The sequence below is a fragment of the Mauremys mutica genome, chromosome 10, assembly GCF_020497125.1.
Source record: "Mauremys mutica isolate MM-2020 ecotype Southern chromosome 10, ASM2049712v1, whole genome shotgun sequence".
Classification (NCBI taxonomy): domain Eukaryota; kingdom Metazoa; phylum Chordata; order Testudines; family Geoemydidae; genus Mauremys; species Mauremys mutica.
Genome location: NC_059081.1, coordinates 4,874,046 through 4,899,941, shown reverse-complemented (window position 1 = coordinate 4,899,941; position 25,896 = coordinate 4,874,046). Strand labels below are relative to the sequence as shown.

Sequence of the window (25,896 nt, the reverse complement as noted above, 5' to 3'; positions counted from 1 at the left end):
TGCAAGGTTGTGTGACTAGGGAAGATGCTGCTTTTTAAAAAATCACCACAATGAAAAGCTATTCCTAAAAAACCCACTAGAGAGACCCAACCTCCCCAAGCAATTTAAGTCAGTTGAATAAGAGCTTGCCCACTTAGGGAAGTTATACTGGTATAAACTAAGGTGTGAATCTAAACTAATATAATTATACCAATCTAACTCTTTGGGTCGACACTCATATTCTGGTTATGAGAAAGCCTTTTGTTGCTTGGGTGGGGTTTAAGATAACTGAATAAAGCCACTCTTATTCTGGCATAAGAGTGTCTACGTGGGTGTTTATACCAGTATTACTATACTGGTTAACTATTCCAGTATAACTAGTAAAACTTTCTTGCATAGGCAAACCTTAAATAGGTTTTACAATGTGCTCTTCAGGTCAATAAATTTGGACTTGAGTGGACTAATGAGGGAAGTAAACCCTTGAGAATACCTTGTATCCAGCTGCCTTGGGATGAAATCCATATACGTAATTGGAGCATCCGAGCTAATCTTCACTGTCAGGAAGGAGCTTAAGTATACAGAAGTAGCCTCTAAGGGTATCTCTAAACTGCTGGGAGCATGCCTCCCAGCACAGGTGGACTGACATGCGCTAGCTCTGATCGAGCTAGTGTGCTAAAAACAGAAATGTGGCTGTGACAGCAGCTTGGACCCAGGAGGTTGGGTAAAATACATTCTGGCGGCTAGCCTGAGCCAGCTCCCCTGCTGCCTGGGCCCCAGTACTGTGCACTAGCTGGAGGAGTATGTCTACGTGTGCTGGGAATTACACCTCCCAGCTTGCAGTGTAGACAAACCCTAGAGACCTGCCTATATAAAGAGAAATGCTTCTTTCAATTGCGTGAGCTTAACAGGACTGGAAAAAAACTCTTAACACCCAGGTAAACACAGTTTAACACCTTTATAATGATGGTCTTGCAGCCTGGGAGGAAGTAGCCAGCACCTTTAGTAAACACCAAGGACCAGATCTTCAGTGGTATAGACTGGCATAGCTCCATTGACTTCAGCATAGTTAAACTAATTTATGTCAGCTGAGGAGCAGGCTTTCCATTCACGTGGTGGGGGAAAAAAAATCAGAAAAAGGACACAGACTTCCTCTGAATAATAATAAGAAAGAACAAACCATGCTGATTGGATTTATTCTTGTTGTACTTAAGGGCAGCATATCTTGATGTTTACAGACTTCTGTTACAAGAAGTTCTAAACTTTATTAGAGATACAGTTTGACATTTTTTAAAATAAGTGTTCAGCAAATGATGCAACAGGATTTTTTCATTTCAACAAATCTTCTGTTTTTATTGTTTAAGAGGAAAGAAATATGAGAAACGACACATTGAGGTGTTTACAGACCTTAGCAGTCCCTTCAGTGAGGATCAGCTGGAAATCATCATCGCTAACTTGAAGAAAACAGGAATCTCACTGCAATTTTTGTAAGTGTGGAAATAGTGCTAAAGCATCTTCACAGCTCTGTGCCATTTTCCTTACATAATTACAGCCATCCAAAATTGTCTGCTGTTGTGGTAAGTGCTGTGGTGTGGTGTAAAGGGGCCGCTCCCTGTAATATTATTATTATTTGAATTACTGTAGTGCCTAGGAATCACGGAGCAGGACCTCGTTGTGCTAGGCGCTGTAGAAATTCAGAAATAAAAAGATGGCCCCTTCCCCAAAGAGCTGTCAATCTCAGTATAAAACAAGAGACAATAGAGACAGACAGACAAACGAGGGGGGACTACAAGGAAACAATAAGACAGTATTGGTCAGTATGATAGGCAGTGGTCTCAGCACGCCGGCTGCCTAACTATTCTCAGTTTTTTTTGTAGACATCACAGAAAAGGAGGATAATGAGGTAACTTTGTGGATTTTTATGGGGAGCTTCTAAGCACGAGGGGCAGCATGGAAGAAAGCACAAAAGTACCTGTTTGAAAATTAAACAAGTAGGAAATTTAACAGTAGAAAATATACAGGTATTGTCAGGGAGATGGAGTAGATCACCTCGCAGGTCTTTTTCTAGTCAGGCTTCTGTTATTCTTAGATAACTTAATGACATTATTTGGGGTACAGCAAAATATCATTTCATCTAGAGATGCCAGTTAAACTCTAACCCAGACTTGTCGCATATGGGAGAATGTCAGTTTTATTCATGAATTCACCAGCTATTACAGGCTATTAAAATCTCATCCAGAATAACAGTTATTACAGGAATGACTAATTGCACAGCTATAATTAAGGGATTGGGAGGGTATTCTTTGCTGGGGTTTAGAACTGACATTTAAAGGGCATCAGACTGAAGAAAGAATCAATCCAGATCAATTTTGTCTCTTTTTTTTGTTTTTTAGTCATCCAAAATGATTTAGTTGTTTTAGTTAAGTAGCAAAATAAATTAACTGTTTTTAATTGTCTTCTTAGCTTGCCGTTTCCAGTGGATGATGAAGAGGGAAGTGGGGATACAGGTGATGGTCGACATTCTGATATGTACAGAAACTCTTTTCCAAGGAAGGGCTTAACCGAACAGCAGAAAGAAGGCATCTGTATGGTGAGAAAATTGATGTTTGCTTTAGAGGAAGAAGGAGGCCTGGATGAAATTTACACTTTCAGGTAAACTTGAATACTCCCCTTTCAGATGCTGGAAGTTTAGTTTCTAATTTCATCCACAAAAAGCTTTAATGAATGAAGTGGCATTTTGTAGTTGTGTAACTTATCACACATTTCGGTCCTTTAAATCAACTTCTGTGGCTTTGATTCGAAGAACAGATAAGAGACTTATAAGATACAATGGAAAGTGAATTTTCCTTCGTATGGTACTCTGTCTTTATAGAACGTATCCCTTATTCCTCCTCTGTCTTGTGTTCCTCAGAATGTTTTAAGGAGGGTGAGCCTCTAAATGAGACTTCAAAAACATATTGAATATAAGGTATTTAGAAGATGAATGCTATTTTAGAATGTGTGTACAGTGCATGTAAAGCATTTGCACATAATGGTAGCCCTGGTTTCCTGGTCTCAGATTGGTTGCAGATCGACTAGTTTATCAAACTCCCCCAGACAGATTGTGACTGATGGTTGCTTCTTGAAGCCCATGGCTTATTAGCGAACTGGTGTGCCATTGTGTCTAACAGTAGACTGTTTCAGTAGAATTGCTAATGCAAGGATAGAAAGATTGTTTTACATTTTGATGTCTCCACAGTGAAACAATAAAAATGTGTGTGTATCTTAGAAACACTGCAGTTGTTGCTATGCCTGAGACTTCTCCCCGACAGGTGCTTTAGACTGGTAGCTTCCTCCCCTCATCCTGCCCAACTTATCATTTGGTCCCTCTCTCCTTTTGTAGCCATTATATATTTTTCCTCATGGTTGGTTAGAGTATGTTATATGAGAAGGGAAATTTAGACCTTTTATTTGTGAGGAAATATGTCACCACTGCTACATATTTATTTTCTATTTGCCTACAAAGCAGCCTGAGATTTTTCCATGGCAATAAAAACAGGCTTTGTTGCTGCACCCCAAAGCCAAACAAAACAATATATTTTTGATCATGATTATCCTTTCGGATAATCCATGTGCATGAAACTATCAGGTGTTCTAAGTTTCCCTTGCCCCAAAGCCTCCCCCAGCTTCCTTTCTCAGTAATAGCGGACAATACCACTATCCTGCCTGTCACTCAGGCCTGTAACCTGGGCATCAGCTTTGACTTGGACCTTTGTCTCTGGGTCCTCACCTCAGGCTATATCTAAATCTTGCAGATTCTTTTTGCATAACACCTCTTAGCATGTAGCCTTTCTTTTTCAGTCACACACAGCTAAAACTTCAGTGCAGGCTCTCATCGTCCCGTTTCTTAATTACTGCAGCATCCTTTTTTCTGGCCCTGACAAATGCAGTCTTGCCCCACTCATAGCCATTCTGTCTATAGCCATCTGTTATGTTGTCTCTTCTCTTATACATAGATTATATAGGCTCTTTGGGGCAGGGACCGTCTTTCTGTTCTGTGTTTGTACAGCACCTAGCACCGTGGGTCCTGTTCCTTCACTAGAGCTCCTAGGAGCTATTGTAATACAAATAATAAACGTCTCTTTTATCTTTACCTTTCCTATCCTGGGCTATAAATACAGTACAGCTCTGCTTAGTCCTTGGTTTCAGGGGAGGTCTGAAACATTTGGATAAATGGGGGTTTGGCTAACAGATTAAGGCTTTAGTGCTGTTTAAATTGTTTAAGAATAGATGAGGCTCTAGATCAGTTTATTCAGCTTTTATAAAGTAGCCTTGCAAAACTGTCATGAAAATTTACCAACCTAGACACAGTATCTCCTTTTCTCTTTTTACTATGCTACTGATCAAAAATATTTTTACCCCCTATGGAAATAAATAATTTATCCAAGCAGATGGACAAGTAGAATTTTGTAATATAGTTTTAAGGTCTGATATTGATTTAAACTGGGGTGGGGTGGGGGTCAAGAAACACAATGTGGGACCAAGAAGGCTGGCTACAGGGCTAGAGGCATTTATGCTGTCGTTAGGCTTTTTTTAAAATAAAAGTTTATCAGAGTCCACATGTGTGTAGATATAGAGATATGTATTATTCAGTAATCAGTTAACTATTGGCCTATGCTGTCTGCAAGTCTACAAGGGTAAAATTTGCTAATGGACTTGGTCTTCACTGATCGGGGAGAACTGGGAATCTGTTTCTTCTAAGAAACATAGGAAATTAAATCTAAAGAACTCTGTTAATACAGAATTAAGGTAGCACAATTAAGCATTAAAAAGTTAAGAAATGTAAAAGTTAAAGTTGAGTGTTTTACTTTAACTTTGCCCCTTGACTGTATGAATTATAATAGTTTTAATTACTTGGACACAGGTTTTTAAATACACACGTAACTTAGGTTGTACAAAATACTATTGAATTATTTGATATGACTGTGGCTATGTCTTTATTGCCAAAAGGGTGTATTTTTTACAGTGGGCTAACTAACATGTGTTAGGTAGTTAAAACCTAATGGGGACAAAGATACAGGTAGTTTTTACTGCATCGTGGCTAGGTGAGGTCAACATTATACTCCCCAGCTGTGGTTGACCTCTCCTAGCTACATTGCTGTAAAAACTACATAGCCTTGTCTCCATTTTACAGCAAGATAACTACTATCTCACAGTAAAAACATGCCTTTTTTGGTCATGAAGACACGTCTTTGTGATCATACAGAAGATGTAATCTAATAAATATTCCCTGAGTTAAAACTGTATTTTCAATTTTAATTTTCACATTTTCTGACTTTGAGCTGTGCAACCTTATGCAATGTTGTGTTAACAGTTTTGTAATTTTAATGTACAGTCATTTAAAAGAACCTTTTTTTGCCTTATAAGTTTTTTTATCTGCTATTTGGCTTAGAGATATTCAAAGTAGCTGGCTTTATCCTAACTGAGCTGCAAAAAGAACGTGTATTCATTAACAACTTATTAAAAATGTGGGGAGTGTTAATTACCAGACAAACAAAATAATGTTAATTGAAACAGGTTTCTTTATTTTTTCATCTCCAGCCCAGGCAACATCTTACCAGTGAGAGGTGTCTTTTATAATATGGGTTGTTCAGCTAGCTAAATTACTTAATTGGGTTAATGTTAACTAACTGCAAAATGCTTCCTAAACAACTGTGTAATCTCTTCTTCCCCATAAGAACTGACATACTATCTTTCACTTTAATATCATAGAGCTATAGAGATTTTAGATGGAAAACACCTACTAGATCACATTCTCTGCCCTCTTCTTACTATGATCAGGAACAGGAATGTTCTATATAGTTTATTTTCTGGTGCTTTGTGCAATCCAAGCCAAACCGGTTGGACTTCCACCCTTTCCTGAGGAGATTGCATTTTCTGGATTGTTTTATTTCAGTTGCATCCGATGAAGTGGGTATTCACCCACGAAAGCTCATGCTGTAAAACGTCTGTTAGTCTATAAGGTGCCACAGGATTCTTTGCTGCTTTTATTTCAGCGTATCAAAGGATTCATCTCTGTTTTTTTGATTCTTTAATTTAGAGAGAGCCTGGAGCGTCTTTCAATGTTTAAGAAAATCGAAAGAAGACCTATGCCTTGGCCCTGCCAGCTAACTATAGGTTCTAATCTGTCTATAAGGATTGTGGCATACAAATCAGTAAGTTACTAAAATCTCATATTTAAGTATACATTGGCAGGAGCATAGTTAGCTGCACCTTCATTTTTTCCTTAAAGACAAGAAAATTAAATACCTTAAGATAGATGAAGGAAAACATTATGGTGAGATTTTACATGCACAAAACCCAGTAAATCTGAAGTTACAGTTCTCACAGCAACCTTAACTTTGCCATATTAGACATGCATGTTAAAGCATTAAAGTTAACAATATTCAGAAAGAGAAAGTAATTCCTATCCACAATGTGACATTTAACTGTATAAAGTTTACAAACCTGATTTAGGGTGCTGCATTCACGTGGAGCTTTCCAACTGGCTGTCTCTGAAATGCCCAGAAATGAATGAGGCTTAATATTTTCCTTATTTCTTAGGGGAAATTGCACCTTTTTTTTAGAAATAGTAATAAGGATACCCTCAATTTGAAATCACATTTGTGGACATAAATGTTTTACTCACTGTTGTTACAAATCACATGTAAGATTATAATAATTTTAAAAGATTAATGAAAATATTTTCTCTCTTTTTTCAGTGTTTGCTTTGTGCAATTTGACAGGACCTTACATATAGTCAGTTTCACTGTTCAGTCAGTCTGTTTCCCCTATTGTTTGTGTGGGTCTTTCACACAGCAGTAAGAGGAAAAACATTTTAAAAAAGAGGAAAATGTGTAACACCACAGCTGCCTATCATGTAAATAATAGCTAGGCAGCCATGTAGTTCAGTGATACTGAGGTGATTTTGGTGAAATAGAGTTTAACTGGTTCATCACCTGAACCTAAAAATAGGATTCTCTTCAGTTTTCTGTTGCTTCAAGGCAAAATATTCTAATTTACTAATATGCCTGATGTCTAGAAAGTGGATTTATTAGGCCTGGGTAAGGTCTAATCATTATGGGCTTCCCTTGCCAGCTTCCTGTTTCTTCTCATTTATAATAATAATTATTATTATAATTATTTGATTATGGTATTGTGCTAGGGACTGTGCTAAGGCAGAGTAAGAGATAGTCCCTGCCCCAGAGAGTTTACAATTTAAATAGGCAAGGCAAGCAAGGGTTGGAGGGAAATGAGAGCCATTTGTTTAACCTGAAATGAGAATTGTCAATATGAGTAGAGCACTAGTGGTGATTGGAGTAGCAAATGCTGTTTTCAGCAAATGCTGTCAAGTATCAGAGGGGTAGCCGTGTTAGTCTGGATCTGTAAAAAGCAACAAAGAGTCCTGTGGCGCCTTATAGACTAACAAATGTATTGGAGCATAAGCTTTCATGGGTGAATATCCACTTCGTCAGACGCATGTAATGGAAATTTCCAGAGGCAGGTATAAATATGCAGGCAAGAATCAGTCTAGAGATAACGAGGTTAGTTTAATCAGGGAGGATGAGGCCGTCTTCTAGCAGTTGAGGTGTGAACACTAAGAGAGGAGAAACTGCTTTTGTAGTGGGCTAGCCATTCACAGTCTTTGTTTAATCCTGAGATGATGATGTCAAATTTGCAAATGAACTGAAGCTCAGCAGTTTCTCTTTGAAGTCTGGTCCTGAAGTTTTTTTGCTGTAGGATGGCTACCTTTAAATCTGCTATTGTGTGTCCAGGGAGGTTAAAGTGTTCTCCTACAGGTTTTTGTGTATTGCCATTCCTAATATCAATATTCCATTACATATGTCCGATGAAGTGGGTATTCACCCATGAAAGCTTATGCATCAATACATTTGTTAGTCTATAAGGTGCCACAGGACTCTTTGTTGCTTCTTTCAGCAAATGCTGTTTATGACCCAGCACTTGATCAAGAGAAATGATTCTAGGAATTGATTCTCATGTTGTGGTGGGGACCCAGCCCCAAATGAGATTGAAATATTCCTTTTCTTTCAATGTTGACACAAAGTTCACGGAAGAGAAGCTGAAAAAGTCCTGGACTCTTGTGGATGCCAAAACCTTAAAAAAAGAAGATGTGCAAAAAGAGACTGTCTACTGCTTGAACGATGATGATGAAACAGAAGTTCCGAAAGATGATCTTGTTCAAGGTATGGGTTATTCTCTCTGTGCCCTCTTAAAACATTTAGGCTTAAATTTTAGGACTTGTCCTCCTAAGTCACTTAAATGTATTAGAAAATTCCACCCTTAGGTGCCTAAAGATGGATTTAGAAGTCGAACTGTGGCCTTAGACTATAAACTCGTGGGGGTAGGGAGCTTGTCATCTTGTATATCTGTAAAATTCGTATTGTTGCCACAGTAGCTAGAGCTGCATGTTTTTTACAAAGACAAAATAACACAAAATAAAACAACAAAAAATGGATAAAGCAAAATAAAACAAAAAAACCTCATCCAGCAGTTGTGGCTCCTGCTGCACTAGGTTGCAGTGCCACTTCATCGTGACCAGCATATGATGCATGGAGGGATGGCGGGGCCAAATCCGAGCTGTGACCCTGTGCGCCAGGTCCAAATACCTGGAGCAGGAAGCCAGGCCTATCCCTGCAGGACCAGAGCCACCACTGCAGGATGAGTGAGGGGTGGGCTCACTCTCCAATCCCCACCTCGCCCCAGAATTCCCAACACGCCCTACACTCCCCTTCCCCACTATCTCCTGTGTGGATAAAATGTGTCACACGAAATAACACAAAATACCCCCCCCATCCCAAAATTATAAAAAATAAAAAGAATTTCACAGGACTCTAATTATTGCAATAATAATAATGCCAGATAGGAACTGGAAGGCAGTGTAGCAGTTCCCAAGCTGCGCTCTGTGGAGCACTTGTGCTCCATGGTGGATGGGCTGGTGGATGGTGCTGACTCTTCTTGTTTCCAGCTGTTAAATTGCATCAAAATATATCTAAAAATATATCAAATACTTTCCTACTGTTATAGCAGTTGCTTGCATGGAAAAGTATGTGCCACAAGGATATTACACAATTGTGAATGGAAGATGCTGTGGTCTCTGTGATAATGAATAAAAGGAGGTGTCTAGGGGATAATCTTTCTGTTAGATGTGGTTCTCACCATGAAAAGTTTGAGAATTAGCTTTACCATTTAGACTAAAAGGAGGTTTCAGGTGCCAGGGTGACAGAATGCAGGATAGTACTCACAGCATGTAAATTTCTGTTTTGCATAGTTTAGTTTCTCTTTGCATGCAAAGAATTCAGTTTCTTAGATGAATAAAGGCACATCATCAACTTGAAATACAGTCCATTTTCAAAAAATTGAGTTAAAAATTGTTTCAAGTGCTAGATCTGCTTCTCAGTCTCCCTGGGTATGTCTACACAGCAAAGAAAAACCCGCATCTGGCCTGTGCAAGCTGGCTTGGGCTTGTGGGGCTGTTTCATTGCTGTGTAGACTTCCGAACTGGGGCTGGAGCCTGGGCTCTAGGACCTGTGAGGTGGGAGGGTCCCAGAGCTTGGGCTCCAGCGTGAGTCCGGAAGCCCACACGGCAGTGAAACAGAGCCACAAGCCCAAGTCAGCTGGCACTGGCCATCCGCAGGTGTCTAGTTGCTATATTGACACACTATTATCAGTCACATTTTGCTATTTTAAAAAATGTTTCTTTCCCTTGGTGCTGTTCAAAAGTCCTACACAAATGGGGGAAATAGAATAATTATACAGGGGAGACCGTACAAATGACTACAGAAAGTCAAGTGCACAAAGTAAACTGAAAAAATAGAAATATAATTTTTCTCTATCAACTCCTTTAACTGTAGTAATCTTAGGTGTTATTTCTAACAGTAGTAGGTTAAAAATGTTCATACATCTGTGTGATTTTTAAGTTGACTGTCTCTCTTTAAGCAGAGGTGATGTAATTATGAAAAAAGCTAGTAAGTAATATTAACTTAGTGTTCTGTGCATGTTTCATAATTTCAAACTTAAAAAAAAAATCTGCTGACATTATAGGGTAGATTTTAGGAAGGGTTCTCTTCAAATTCCACAGCATCTTTTCCTGCTAAATTATTGCCCTCACTCCAGTTAATTTGGGGACACTTTCTATTTCCTTCAGTATGTTTAAATGTTTCAGATGAGTTTGTAATTGCCCTGACTTCAGTGAGCGGGATTGGGCCTTAAATATGGATCTATCCATGTAGATTTAGTAGAGTGGGGGTACATTTATTTGCCTGTTAGTAGTTGTTCTCTAAGATGGCACTGTCCGTGGATATAAACTAACTCACCTTTTGATAATTTTTATATTTTGTGATTTGATTAATAGACTTTAAGGCCAGAACTGACCATTATGATAATCTAATCTGCCCTCCATCATAACAATGGGATTTTACCCAGCGATTCCTGCACGAAGCCCACATGTTGTGGTTGAGCTACAGCATATTTTAAAAAAGAGGCTAGAAGTTTAAAATGTTGGTAACAAGGCTATGATGTGTTATAATATATTAAAACTCTCTCGATCCTTCCTCACCCCAAAGCTGCTGCCTGCTTCCTCAAGCAGGGTCAGAACATTCTAGAAATTTTTGAGCATTCCTGACCTCCCTCTGCTGAATTCCTGATCTGTGAATGCCTGTCAGATTATTTCTTCAGAGAAAAGCAGTAGTAAATAGTTACAATTTACTTTTGATTCCAATATCAAAGTAAACTAGAGAGACCAAAGATGTCTTCACCCAGTGGCCTGACATTCAACTACAGTTAAAGAGCTCCCGATGTTTCATAGAAATTTTTGAAAAACATTCTGTTTACAGAGTATTCTGCACACTGAGTGTCTTTTTTGAGTTTTGCTTCAATTTCTTTTTCATTTTCTTTTCCAATTCCTAAGGAAGTGTGCATGCAAAAACGTTTTTCATTTTGGGATGTTCATCTGCTTCTGGTGTTTATTCCCCACCTGAAGACATCATCCTCAGGCTCTGACAGCATAATCAGCTAAACAGAAGCTAATTGTGGTATTGCAAGCAGAATATTATAACTTCAGGTTGGGGACTAAGCAGCAAGAACCGGCGATACTCCTAAGAAACAAAATCCTGATTTCATGCAAATATCCCTAGTAATAACAAGCAAAGGAAGCAAAATACAGAAATAAACACTAGATCAACTAGTCTCTGTATAGAAAGGTTTTTGCTTTTCCATGAGGCATCAGTAGGTCTTTAATATCCATTTTAATGACAGCTTGGTCTCTGAATTTTTTGTGGATTCCTTTCTTTGAGTCTCCTGCTGATTTCTGTTATGTTTTTGCTATTTTTATTTGCAAGGAGTGTTCGTGTTCTTTTCACTGAGTATTGTTTTGTGAGTATAAGGTGTTGGGCAGTATGTTAAGTAATTTTTTTTTCTTTTCTAATATCTGCAAAAGTAGGTACATTATGTAAAATGATGCACAAGGAGTGTAACTTTTTTGTGATTTGCAAATTTTGTCTATGGAGTGTGTGATTATTTTGTTAACACGAGAAAGTAATTTGATGTAAATTACAAAGTTAATTGTATGGGGGTATAGCTGTGGGGCGTGCATGCATTGTTAAAATATGCAGAGTGCTAATTTCAGTGTAAGAAATGTAGGCCCTTATGCTTACCAGATGCTCATCTCTTGTTCTCCAGGGTTCCGCTATGGGAGCGATATAGTTCCTTTCTCTAAAGTAGATGAGGAGCAAATGAAATACAAAACCGAAGCAAAGTGTTTTTCTGTATTAGGATTCAGCAGATCATCTCAGGTGCAGTATTGAACTTCTTCCCACTCAGTTACTGGATAACTGTTGAATATAGGTCAGAGCCACTAGGGACAATGATGCTGTGCTATGCTCCAGTGAACAGGTGCATGTTGTGTGGGTGGCTGCTATTAGATGTGCAGAGACAGTTCACGTTTGCCGTGTCCAGTGGATCTGGACTCCACATAGGTCACTATGAAGGTGGCATTTGAGCAAGGTTCATCGTTGTGGCCTCTGGCTCATGATTATAAAGAGCCAGTGGTCACAAATCCTCATGTCGGGGTGGCAGGTGTAGTGCAATCCCTATTTTAGCCCAGGAGCTGAAGTAGTGGATGAAGAATAAGCTTCAGAATTTCCTCTTCCTCTTCCAGTGGCCAGGAAGTGGATTCCTCCTTCCCCAGTCTCTGGTTAGTTCCCTGCACAAAATCCTCTGGCTTTGTCCAAGTCTGTGTGTTCATTCCATCGTACTAGCAATAGAAGCTCACCAATGTTTGAGAACTCTTGGAAGCTAAGTGTCTTAATTCTAATGCTCGTAGGATTAAGTTATGAGCTGTGGTTTTCCTCTTGTTTTCATTAAAGTAACAAAAATTAAATGTCGTGATTGGGTCACAAAATTAGGGCTCAGAAGCAGTAAGTATAGGAAGATGATTATATATATTTTAAAAGTAGATACATACACTATAGAGAGACATTAAAGAGTGTTTGTGGATATATTCTAACTCTTTTTATTGGGAGCATTCATTTTGCCATTCATTGGCATGGCATCTGGGTGCCTTACAAGGCTTAAGATGAGACATTCCTTATCTCAGTAAGAAACCAAACACTTTGCCTTCCTGCTATCTATAACTTCGGCAGTCAGCTAGGAAAGCAGGATTTAATCATGTGGGAAGTCCTGGACAACGAGATATCTTGCCTCATGTTCTAAAAGTGGAATATACACATATGCATACAGATGAGAGCAGAACATTTTAAGCTGGCACTACTCTTCCCTTTCCAGGAGATCCCCGATGGTGGTTATGGGCATCTACGCATCCTCCTGGAGTCTCCCGGGACTGAGTCAAGTTACTTCTTTTATTCACTATCCATGGTGAAGTCCCTGGGGGGGATCATAAGATACTGAGCCTCAGTGCTAGCAGTATGCTGAATGCTCCCAAATCTACTTCTCTGTCTTGTCAAGTCTTCCAGATGTTACAGTGCCTTGGCAAATAGGGACCTGGATGAAACGCAGGATCATTAGCCATCACCACAAAAAACAGAAGTGATGCTGGTCGGCAGAGGGCAATATATAGAGAGCTGTCAAAAACTGCAACCACCCCTCTATTGTCCACAGGTGCATAGCCTCAATCTTGCTAGAGGTGTCCGTGAACTCTGTTATAACAGCAGTGGTCTAAACCATCTTTAACTAGACAGGAGTTTGTGCCATTTCCTTTCACATGAGAATCTAGTTACAACATCCCATCCCTTAATCACCTCTAGACTGGATTATTATAACGTGGTCTGATCATGTGGGCACCCAGAAAGTAAAGCTGCTACTTTAGGCAGCTGCCTTTCTACTAAGCAAGACAGACCAGTGAGAACACACTGCGCTAGCTCTTCACACACTACATTAGTTGCTGATCCAGTTCTGAGCCCAGTTCAAGATTCTGAGTAGCTAAAGTCCCTTATTTGTTATAGAAAGGCCTCATCTTCCATCATCTCCTGATTTGGTGGTCCCGACCATGACTCTGCTCCTGTTCCCCCGCTCTTCCTTTTATCTTCACTCAGAAACTTTCAACTGGCCCACCTCTCCCCTCCTTCTGGACCTCAGAACAAGTGTACATATTCTTGATGTATAATACAAAACAAGCTATACCCATCTATACCAATATTTGAGTCATGAGACTTATCCCACCAAGTCTCTGATGCAAAATAAGTCATAATTTAGCTTATGGACTAATACTTCCAGTTCTTCCAATTCGTTCCCTATACTCCTTGGATTTGTGTATAGACCCTCTTGTAATTTTCCATTTCCACCCCAACATTTAGCCCTCTGTTGAAGTTACCCTTTTTATACCTACTTGTGGACTTTTGTCATCTGCCCCTTTTGAACCTAGTTTAAAGCCCTCCTCATTAAGTTAATGAGTTGTTGTGCAAAGATGCTTTTCCTCTTCTTGGTCAGATGGGTCCCATCTCTTCCCAGCAGTCTTCCTTCCCAGAACAGCATGCTATGATCAAGAAAGCCAAAGCCTTCCCATCAACACTGTCTGTGCAGCCATGCATTCATTTCCAGAATACACATATCCCTGCCTGTGCCCCAGCCAGGTGGATGTACCAGAACACAGCCTGCACCCCCGACTCCTTCACCCCCAGAGCCCTGTAGTCACTGCTGATCTTCTCATGGTCAGACCGGACAAAATCGTTGGTGTCCACACGGATGAGCAGTGTGGGGGTAGCAGTCAGAGGGATAGCTGAGCCTCAGCAACCTTTCTGTAACATCTTAGATGCAGGTTCCAGCAGGCAGCACACCTCCCGGGACATCATGTCCCTCTCAGAAGGGAGTCCCTGGTTTCCAGCACCCTACTCTGCCTCCTCTTTGGTGGAGTGGCCATGAACTTCCCTGCCTTGAGACAGGTGGCTCCTCCTCCTCAGCCATTGGAGTCTGCTCATAGAATCATAGAATCTCAGGGTTGGAAGGGACCTCAGGAGGTCATCTAGTCCAACCCCCTGCTCAAAGCAGGACCAAACCCAACTAAATCATCCCAGCCAGGGCTTTGTCAAGCCTGACCTTAAAAACCTCTAAGGAAGGAGATTCCACTACCTCCCTAGGTAACCCATTCCAGTTCTTCACCACCCTACTAGTGAAAAAGTTTTTCCTAATATCCAGCCTAAACCTCCCCCTCTGCAACTTGAGACCATTACTCCTTGTTCTGTCATCTTCTACCACTGAGAACAGTCTAGATCCATCCTCTTTGGAACCCCCTTTCAGGTAGTTGAAAGCAGCTATCAAATCCCTCCTCATTCTTCTCTTCTGCAGACTAAACAATCCCAGTTCCCTCAGCCTCTCCTCATAAGTCATGTACTCCAGCCCCCTAATCATTTTTGTTGCCCTCCGCTGGACTCTCTCCAATTTATCCACATCCTTCTTGTAGTGTGGGGCCCAAAACTGGACACAGTACTCCAAATGAGGCCTCACCAGTGCTGAGTAGAGGGGAATGATCACATCCCTCGATCTGCTGGAAATGCCCCTACTTATACAACCCAAAATGCCATTAGCCTTCTTGGCAACAAGGGCACACTGTTGACTCATATTCAGCTTTTCGTCCACCGTAACCCCTAGGTCCTCTTCTGCAGAGCTGCTGCCCAGCCATTCGGTCCCTAGTCTGTAGCAGTGCATGGGATTCTTCCGTCCTAAGTGCAGGACTCTGCACTTGTCCTTGTTGAACCTCATCATATTTCTTGTTGAACCTCATCATACTGGTAGACCTGTGTGTCCCCAGTAGCCATATCTCACAGTCGACAGGCCCAACCCGTCTGGTTACCTTGAAGGGGCCCTGACACTGGGCCAGCAGCTTAGACTCTGAGGAGGGTAATAACAACAGGACTTGATCTCCAGGCTCAGAGGTCCTCATCTTCGTTCCCCTGTTGTATTGGTTCTCTTGGGCGCGTTGGGCCCGCAACAGGTTCTACCGTGCCCCGGTACCCAGGATAGGGGAACCTAGGCCCGCCCTCTCCACCAGGTCCCAACCACCAGCAGCTCATCAGGGATCCTACCGAAACGCGCCAAGCCCATCTATGGTTCTACAACTGCTTCCCTGCAACATTTCCCTGGGTTGCTTCCTACTGGATTCTCTGCAGTTTGCCGTCTCTGGGTCTCCACGGTCTCTCCCCTCTCTGCGACATCCCAAGTCTGTGTGTCGGGGTCCATCTGCGTCTCGCTGGACACAGTACTCCAAATGAGGCCTCACCAGTGCTGAGTAGAGGGGAATGATCACATCCCTCGATCTGCTGGAAATGCCCCTACTTATACAACCCAAAATGCCATTAGCCTTCTTGGCAACAAGGGCACACTGTTGACTCATATTCAGCTTTTTGTCCACCGTAACCCCTAGGTCCTCTTCTGCAGAGCTGCTTCCTAGCCATTCGGTCCCTAGTCTGTAGCAGTGCATGGGATTCTTCCGTCCTAAGTGCAGGACTCTGCACTTGTCCTTGTTGAACCTCATCATATTTCTTTTGGCCCAATCCTCTAATTTGTCTAGGTCCCTCTGTATCCTATCCCTACCCTCCAGTGTATCAACCACTCCTCCCAGTTTAGTGTCATCTGCAAACTTGCTAAGGGTGCAGTCCACACCATCCTCCAGATCGTTAATGAAGATATTGAATAAAACCGACCCTTGGGGCACTCCACTTGATACCGGCTGCCAACTAGACATGGAACCATTGATCACTACCCATTGAGCCCGACCATCTAGCCAGTTTTCTATCCACCTTACCGTCCATTCATCCAGCCCATACTTCTTTAACTTGCTGGCAAGAATACTGTGGGAGACTGTATCAAAAGCTTTGCTAAAGTCCAGAAATAGTACATCCACTGCTTTCCCCTCATCCACAGAGCCGGTTATCTCGTCATAGAAGGCAATTAGGTTAGTCAGGCATGACTTGCCCTTGGTGAATCCATGCTGACTGTTCCTGATCACTTCCCCTCCTTTAAGTGGTTCAGGATTGATTCCTTGAGGACCTGTTCCATGATTTTTCCAGGGACTGAGGTGAGACTGACTGGCTTGTAGTTCCCTGGATCTTCCTTCTTCCCTTTTTTAAAGATGGGCACTACATTAGCTTTTTTCCAGTCATCCGGGACCTCCCCCGATCACCATGATTTTTCAAAGATAATGGCCAATGGCTCTGCAATCTCATCGGCCAACTCCTTTAGCACCCTCGGATGCAGCGCATCCGGCCCCATGGACTTGTGCTCGTCCAGCTTTCCTAAATAGCCCCGAACTACTTTCTCCACAGAGAGCTGGTCACCTCCTCCCCATACCGTGCTGCAGAGTGCAGCTGTCTGGGAGCTGACCTTGTCTGTGAAGACAGAGGCAAAAAAAGCATTGAGTACACTAGCTTTCTCCACATCCTCTGTCACTAGGTTCCCTCCCTCATTCAGCAAGGGGCCCACACTTTCCTTGACTTTCTTCCTGTTGCTAACATACCTAAAGAAACCCTTCTTGTTACTCCTAACATCTCTGGCTAGCTGCAACTCCAAGTGTGATTTGGCCTTCCTAATTTCACTCCTGCATGCCTGAACAATACTTTTATACTCCTCCCTGGTTATTTGTCCAATCTTCCACTTCTTGTAAGCTGTTCTTTTGTGTTTAAGATGAGCAAGGATTTCACTGTTAAGCCAAGCTGGTCGCCTGCCATATTTACTTTTCTTCCTACACATCGGGATGGTTTGTTCCTGCAACCTCAATAAGGTTTCTTTGAAATACAGCCAGCTTTCCTCGACTCCTTTCCCCGTCATGTTATTCTCCCAGGGGACCTTGCCCATCAGTTCCCTGAGGGAGTCGAAGTCTGCTTTTCTGAAGTCCAGGGTCTCTGTTCTACTGCTTTCCCTTTTTCCTTGTGTCAGGATCCTGAACTCGACCATCTCATGGTCACTGCCTCCCAGGTTCCCATCCACTATTGCTTCCTCTACTATTTCTTCCCTGTTTGTGAGCAGCAGGTCAAGAAGAGCTTTTCCCCTAGTTGGTTCCTCCAGCACTTGCACCAGGAAATTGTCCCCTACACTTTCCAGAAACTTCCTAGATTGTCTGTGCACTGCTGTATTGCTCTCCCAGCAGATATCGGGGTGATATCCTCTCCTTCCTTTTCCAGTGCAGCATACTGCATACAGCATATTAACCAGAGAAACTGGAGCACTTCCAAATACAGAATTAAAGAGGGAATAAACCCACCTCATATCATTTTCTCAATGTACTGAAGCAGCTTTTTCAATCATTCGCATCCCTGAGGAAAGAAGATCATAAGGCATCTTATTACTGGTTTTTAAACTTTGATTTTTAATTTATAAGCAATACCATGTAAATCAAGAAATCATACAAGACTTTAAAATACACAAAGGAGATGTTAGTTGGCAAACCGAAGAAAATGCAGCGACATATATATCTAGGTACACCTCTACCTCGATAGAACGCTGTCCTCGGGAGCCAAAAAATCTTACCGCGTTATAGGTGAAACCGCGTTATATTGAACTTAATTTGATCCGCCGGAGCACGCAGCCCTGCCCCCCCCCGGACTGCTGCTTTACCGCGTTATATCCAAACTCATGTTATATCGGGTGGCATTATATCGGGGTAGAGGTGTATATGTGATTCTCGACAGCATAGTATTTCAGCTCCTAAAGACAAATAGGAAGGAATAGTAGTGGATACAACAGGTTGACTTCAAGAGCTTCAGGAATGGTGCTGATTTCTGAAGGTCAGATCCCCATCTGGCATAAATTGTCATTGACTTAAATGAGGTTATGACAGTTTACAGCTGCTGAACATCTGTCTCCAAATCTACATCCAGGAGCCTTATCATCCACACGTTCAAAGATTTTTAACAAAAAGAAGAGAAACCAGTACCAGGCATGCTTTAGTCATGTCTGTAACTTTCTAAATAGTAGTATTAAATAACATGTAGACCTGTTCACCCCAAGACAAATGTTTCATGAGTCCAGTATTTAATTTCTGTATTGCCCATTCATAGCTAGCAATGACTGCCACATATCCTGGAATTTGTTAGTCCAAGTCTGATCTCAGCTCTGAGAATTTTGCCAGGTCGTAAAAGCAAAACATGGATGCTGAATCCTATCTGTTCCAGTGAAGTGTAATTTTCCCTTTGGCAAGCACTGCCACTCTCCATACAGACTAAGGCTAGTGCAGCACCTTCCAAATATCATTAGATAGGATGGCGGTTCTCTATGATGAATACTGCAAAATATGAGTAGAGTTTCACATTGTGTGGTAAATGGAAACAGAGCAACGTATAGGTTTTATATCTACTGTACATAGTAATTAAATGCTTTGGCCTTACATGTGGGTATTATGTTTGTTTGTTCTAGTGTAGAATTAATTAGTTGGTACAATTAAAAATGGCATTTGTTTTAGATCAAAACGAATCATTTTAGAAACTTTAATTTATAGATCCAGAGGCATCACTACATGGGCAACCAGGTTCTGAAGGTCTTTGCAGCGAAAGATGATGAGGTGAGATAAATGAATTTTAAGTTGAGTGGCGGCTCACCTTGATTTAATGGTAATGAATCTGGCAATAAAGTTGGTGTAGGGGTCCTTCGGTGTTAATAAAACAAATACGTTCTTCACTATACAACTTACAAAGGTCCAGATCCAGCTCTCATAGAGGTCAGTGGGAGCTGGATTGAGCTCAAAATGAATATCATGTGTCCAATCAGAAATGAGGAATTTGTAAGTTTCACTGTTGTTTAATTATACCTGGGAAGGCTGCAAGTAGGTCATATTTGCCATGTTTGTAAATGGTGGCTTGATTCTGTGTGGATCATTGTATCTCAGACTGTCTCATGGAATGCAAAGCGTGGTTTGTATTTTTTTCAAAGTTTGAAATGTTGCAAGCTGATGTAAAACTCAGCAGAAAAAATACAGAGGCAGTCAGCAAGGTTTCTTTCCCTTCAAGGCCTAAAGATTATGAGGAAAAAGGAAAATAAATTACTATAACCAGAAAAGGAGCCCAAACTCTCCAACTTGGGGTTCAAGCAAGCCTTATGACTTCCTAGCAGCCATTTTATAGTCCTCCCTCTGGACATCTCTACAAAGGGACAGGGAACTTGAACTGAGGTTTAACCTTTTGTTCACTGGTGACTATGTAATGCCCCAGCACTCATTCTCTCTTACATTTAAAATGAAATCTGTCTCTACTGTCAACATTCAAGAAAATAGAAACTTCAAAAACAAAGCCCTGAAACTACCATTTCTTCCTTCCTTTCTATCCTGCAATTTCACGTAGAACCCTTTCCATTTTTGTTTTTAAAAATGGTGATATGTACAGGATCTAAAGATAGTCCCTACTTTTTAATATATCCACTGTTGTGACCAGATTTGAACTGTGCCTATTGCTGTGTCTTTTGGAGGTAAAAGGTGGTGTTTAAGTCAAGCTGCTGACTAAAAGTGGAGACGTCCTTGTCTTTGCAAGTGCTTTTGGATTCAGTGTGAAAGTTGGTCTGAATAGCTTTTAACCAGGGCTTGTGTGAACTTGCAGCTCTTTCTTGACAGGCTGCAGCAGTTGCTTTTTCTGCTCTGATTCATGCTTTGGATGAGTTGGATGTTGTGGCCATAGTACGTTATGCTTATGACAGAAGATCTAATCCTCAGGTTGGCGTAGCCTTTCCATGTATCAAGGATGCATATGAGGTAACATTTTTGACCTTATATAATGCCTTTCTTCAGAGAGTCTTTAAATCCATTCTTTGCAAACGTTAATTAATGAAGCTTCACAGCAAAGCAAATTACATATGAGTTTGCAGTATGATAAGGCAGGAAAAGAGGCCAGTGTGATTTTGGGTTGTACACGGAGACAACAAGACATAGAGCAAGGAGATAATCTCCTCTTACTATAAATCTGTGATGAGACCATATCTGGAATATTGCAGTCGTTTCTGGACATCTAAATACCAACAAAATACTAAGAAATTGGGAATTCTGAGCAGCCAGTTAAAATCATTAAGATGCTGGAAGCAATAATTGTCACTAGAACCAGTAGAACTCTGCTAGAAATGTTAACTTTTGCTGAATTTCTCCTCCCCAGAATCTGTGAAATTTGGGGGAGATTTGCAGGGTTTGGGATTTTTTTTAGCGTGAACTCACTGCAAATGCACATGGTAGAACAAAACAGTATGTTTAAATGTGTGTCTTCATTGTATAGTTTTAATAACGACTTTTATTTTACCCCATTTTATTTTTAAAAGTGTCCCCCCTCACCTCTCTGACATATGTATTCCCCCACAGATCTTTGAATTCCCCTATATCATTTGTTCTCAACCTTTTCCATACCATGAACCTCTTATAACAGAAAAATATTTCGGGACCTGATTGCCATCCTAGCTATAAAGAAAGGGAGCTGGTCATGAACCTGCTAGAACTTGTTCGCAGCCCCTGGTTGAAAACCCATGCTCTAGATCTTCAGTCAGACATTTGATTTTCTTCATAGCAAAGCAGTCAAGAAGGGAGGGGACAAGAAAAAACATTCAGTATTTGTAACTTGAAAAGTTGTGGTCAGATTGTTCACTGATTTATAGTCCATGTAACCCCATAGGATGCATGTTAGTGCAGAATGTGGGCCCAATAACTGTCAAATGGCTTTTCAAATGTATCTTGCTGCACTGAATAAAGCGCGAGTGGGAAGTTTGTGCTAAAGTAATCACCAGTGAAATAGCTGACATTTAATTTTGTTGTCATTAAGTTTTTGATTTGACATCCCATTGAATTGAATGGGGGCTGGACTTGATGACTTGCGTGTCGTAGGTGGTCGATAAATCTATCACCACTGTTCCAGTTTTTAGATTCCACTGGAAGCCAGCCTCAGTGTGACTAGTAATGGCAAGATCCTGGTTGTAGCCACCCCATCCTGATCTGAAACCAGCCTGTTCCTTTGGCAGGATGGCCTCAAAGATGGGGTGAGATGGACCAGTAAGACCCTCTCCATTAACTTGCAAACTGTGGAGAGGAATGCTGTTGGGTAATGGCTGGTGGCATCATTTGTTGGTTTCCCGTGTTTGAGCAGGGTAATGATTACAGCCTTAAACCAGCTTTTTGGGATCTTCATCTTGAACGTAATGCAGGGACTAGGTCTGTGAACGATGTTTATCCATTTGGTCCCAAATTCTTAAGGAATTTGTGGTAAATGTGGTCCTTGCCAGCACCTTTTCCACTTCTAATGGCCATGAGGGCCTTGTTTAGTTCTTCTTTAATATGTGGGAATGATAGCGGTGAAGTGACAGGGCTTTGTGGGACATTTAGAAAGAGTTCTTTCTGACCCTTTTGTCTAGTCAGCTTGTCAGTTCTGGTTTTCAGAAAAGACCTCCCAGAGAGCTCCCAGAGAAGGTGGGAGATGACATTAGCCATTATTTTTTATTAGTGGTATTTTACTAGCTCAGCAGCTCCAAGCTTATGGTGTGCCCGGGCTTTATGACTGGAGTGAGTGAACTCAAGACTCTCCACTGTCTAGTTCCGGGGTCAGCAACCTTCGGCACGCCAGCCCGCGCTGCTTCCCGTAGCTCCCATTGGCTGGGAACGGCAAACTGCAGCCACTGGGAGCTGCGGGTGGCCATGCAAATGTAAACAAACTGTCGCGCGGCCCGCCAGCGGATTGCCCTGACGGGTGGAGGTTGCCCACCAGTGGTCTAGCTAATACTTAGTCCTATCATGAGTGCAGGGGACTGGACTAGATGACCTCTCGAGGTCCCTTCCAATCCTATGATTCTATGACTTCTCAAGGTCCCTCCCAGCCCTACATTTCTCTGATTCTACATTTTCTTTATTTCACACTTCTCAGAGATACTGTTTGAGTTAGTCTGTAGACTCTGGAAGATAGTGCTGGATTGTTTCACATTGCATTTGGGAAGGTTTCCTTCGAAACCGAAAGGGCTAGAAATGTAGTTTTTTAAGAAAATGAATGCTTTACATCACACAAACTGTACAGTATTTCAGAATTTCTGCAGCATATGTTTCCAGTGATCTTACTTGTGAGACACTGTTCAGAGAGCTAAATTATGTATAGGTTGGCTATGCAGTGACTGTGGTGGGGGTGGACATAAGTCTTTGTATTTTTAAAGGGTATAAACATCCAGGATGGAAAAGAATTATTTAGGGTGCCATGAGCTGGAGGAGGTATATGAAAAAAAATTAGGCTGGGAATGTCAAAAACAACTTGCTTGATGATAAGATGCAGTAGGCTATAGAACAGTCTCTCACAGGTAGTGTTGAAAGCTCCATTGCAGGGGATATTTAAAGCTGGTGTGGACAGAGCTCTAGGCAACAATCCTAAACTAGCAGGCTGATGGACCAGGTGATCCAATATGTCTAATAAATGGCTAGAGCATTACTGACACCATTTTTTTTAATCGTCCTGATATTTGTGAAAGTAATTATGTTAAATATTGTACTTAAACTGTAGTACAATATAAATGTTTTAGTAAATCAAACTATTTCAGTTTGTAGTTTCTAGATTTCTGATTTCCTTATACTCCTGCTACCTTTACTTCTGGAACTAACTTTAAATTTTCACTTCAAGTTCACTTGCTTCTCTTTTGTTTCCCCCCCCTCAGTGTCTGATATATGTGCAGTTACCCTACATGGAAGACTTACGACAATACATGTTTTCCTCTTTGAAAAACAATAAAAAGTACACTCCTACAGGTGAGTAGGTCCCTTATTTTCTCACTAATTGACTGCAGCCTAATATCATAATTTTAAGTCACTCTAAAATACATGGAATGTTTGACTTTCCCTTGAAAACATAATCTGATTTGGAAGAAGTCAGTTTGGTCAGCTCATCAGAACTTTGTCTGGTTAGTTGGAGACTGAGTGGCTCTAAGGATTGCACACAGCCTTTCAACACTATACTGTAGGCCAGGGGTTGGCAACCTTTCAAAAGTGGTGTGCCGAGTCTTCATTTATTCACTCTCTAATTTAAGGTTTCATGTGCCAGTAATATATTTTAACATTTTTAGAAGGTCTCTTTCTATAAGTCTATAATATATAACTAAACTATTGTTGTATGTCAAGTAAATAAGGTTTTAAAAACATTTAAGAAGCTTCATTTAAAATTAAATTAAAATGCAGAGCCCCCCCAGACCAGTGGGCAGGACCTGGGCAGTGTGAGTGCCGCTGAAAATCAGCTTGTGTGCCGCCTTCGGCATGCGTGCCATAGGTTGCCTACCCCTGCTGTAGGCTAAAGTCTGGCTCAGGTTAAATGATCACAAGCTGTCATCTGAACCTTTATGATTTTAGGGAGACCTGGTTAATCCCCCATGAACCAGTCAGTCTTTGGCCTCTCTTTTGAAGCTGTCAGCAAAGGGTTTCTATGTGGTGGGGTTCACACTGTAGACCTCTCTGCTTTAGGAACTGCACTGAGAACCATCAGTTCCTTCAGATAGGCCATCTAACAGCCACCTTCCTATGCATACTGTGATGTAATCTAGAAGTGCAGAGCTGGTGTTTAAATTTGTGTGCAAGTATTAGTGCTGAAGAAGTAGGCACACACAGGTGCTGGGATTCAGACAGGAGGCCAACGTGAAACCCCACAGTGTTTGGTTCACTGTCCCAAGAATCTGGAGTAGATTGGATTAATGTGGTAATGTGTAATCCAGACTGTGTTCTGGATGTTCTCCTTTGTTGTAAGGCCCATTCTGAAAAGGAACAAGAATCTGACAGTCAGGACATGTAGGATGCTATGTGATTCCTGATTCGCTTTTGATTTCCTGCCTGTAACAGGCAGTTTGAAAGCAGAAATTTAACAACCCATCTTACCAAGGCAATAATTGACTATAGTGAACTGAGTTAATTTACATTTGTAACTTTTAAAAGTTGCATTACTCCATTTAGTTCTCCAAACCAACTGTTCTCATTTTCCAAGTGGCCTATAAACCTTCTGTTACAAATAAAAACATCTTGGAAAAGAAGAAAAATGGAAGCAGAAAGGCAGCAGTAACTGAGATCTTCACAAAACTGAAAGGCTCTATAACTTTACATTGTAGTCCTTAAACAATGCAGGGTTTTCATTACTGTGTCCATTATCCATGTTCATTATCAGCCTGTCTGCATCCTCAGGGAATATAAAACATAGTGAATTCTGGGGCATTTGATGCCTTTGTTAAAATCTCATATTCTGAAGTGAATCTTTGTGGGTGAATTATTACAAGCAGATCCGTCTGCAAGTGTATTTAATCTTTTTTGTGCATATTTATATTTGTTGGTTTAGAGGATCAGTTATCTGCAGTTGACTCTCTGATTGATTCTATGAGTTTGGTTTATGAAGATGATGATGGGGAGACAACCGAAGACATATTTAAAACTAGCAAAATACCAAACCCTCAGTTTCAGAGGCTATATCAGGTGAGATGATAAACTTTCAGGTTAAAACTTTTCCTGTTTCTATACACCTCTGCCCATCTTTTTCAGAGTTGTATGAAAATACTTGGATTGTGACGGTTGTAATTTAAATGAATTAATCCCTTGATCCTGAGTGGCTACTAGCTTGTGCCTTGCCACGGGCATCAGTTTCAGACCGAATATTTCTAGCTCCCTGCATCATAAGGGTTTGAACAGGCAGTCTAAACAAAGCCTTATCATCTAAAGAAACCCAGGCCAGCCAGGATATGTTGGGCCATTTACAAGTAAGGCATGTGCTTGAGAAACAGCTGCATCTTCTTTCTAGATAAAGAACCGATGTCCCATGTTCTGTTTGCCACTGTAGACCAACTTATGCAGCACTGCCCACACAAACTCTGTCCTTCACTGCCCTTCCACTTGCCTGGTCTAGTGCAACATAATCAGTGCAGTATTCTTTGTTGTTTATTTATTTTACTTGGCAACAAACTCAAAGTGTACGGCCAGCATAAAATATGTTTAGTATCAGATTTTTATACTGATAATGCATAACTGCATGATAGAAATTATTGTTGGGAAACTGGGTAATAGTTGGGGCCTTTGTCCCTCAGGAAGGCAAGTTTGTTTTGTGTTTTGGCAAGGAGGAGGCAGTTGAAGAGGGGATGCCCCCCTCTCCTTCCCCTTTTAGGCAGGGGCAGAGATTGACTTTAAATCTTGGGAGGGTCTTAATTCTTCATTCTCTACCCCCAGCAAACCCTGAAAACATCCACCTGCACCATCTGCTTCTGCATCCAGCAATTATAGATAAGTGTGTTAGCTTGGTGTTTCTGCTAAAATGATCAGCAGTGAAACAGTTAACAGTGTTGACACTTAAAATATCCTCATTGGGCTTCAGAGTTAACACATTTTAGAGATAAATGGAGCAGTTCACACTTGATTCAGAGCTATTGTTTCGAACTATCTGTGTTTTGATTTACATTTGTTTCACATCTGAAGATTTTCTT

At 41.1% G+C, this 25,896-nt stretch overlaps 1 protein-coding gene across 1 annotated transcript in view; it reads left to right on the top strand.

The window, feature by feature from the left end:
- XRCC5 (X-ray repair cross complementing 5) overlaps positions 1-25,896 on the top strand; it is an 81,679-nt gene that overhangs the window by 14,045 nt on the left and 41,738 nt on the right. The window contains exons 5-13 of the mRNA XM_045032942.1: positions 1,341-1,463; positions 2,440-2,628; positions 6,056-6,170; positions 8,060-8,198; positions 11,692-11,804; positions 18,956-19,018; positions 20,060-20,197; positions 23,110-23,200; positions 24,765-24,898. Of these exons, the coding sequence (XP_044888877.1) occupies positions 1,341-1,463; positions 2,440-2,628; positions 6,056-6,170; positions 8,060-8,198; positions 11,692-11,804; positions 18,956-19,018; positions 20,060-20,197; positions 23,110-23,200; positions 24,765-24,898 (1,105 nt within the window). The remainder of the gene's footprint in view (positions 1-1,340; positions 1,464-2,439; positions 2,629-6,055; positions 6,171-8,059; positions 8,199-11,691; positions 11,805-18,955; positions 19,019-20,059; positions 20,198-23,109; positions 23,201-24,764; positions 24,899-25,896) is intronic.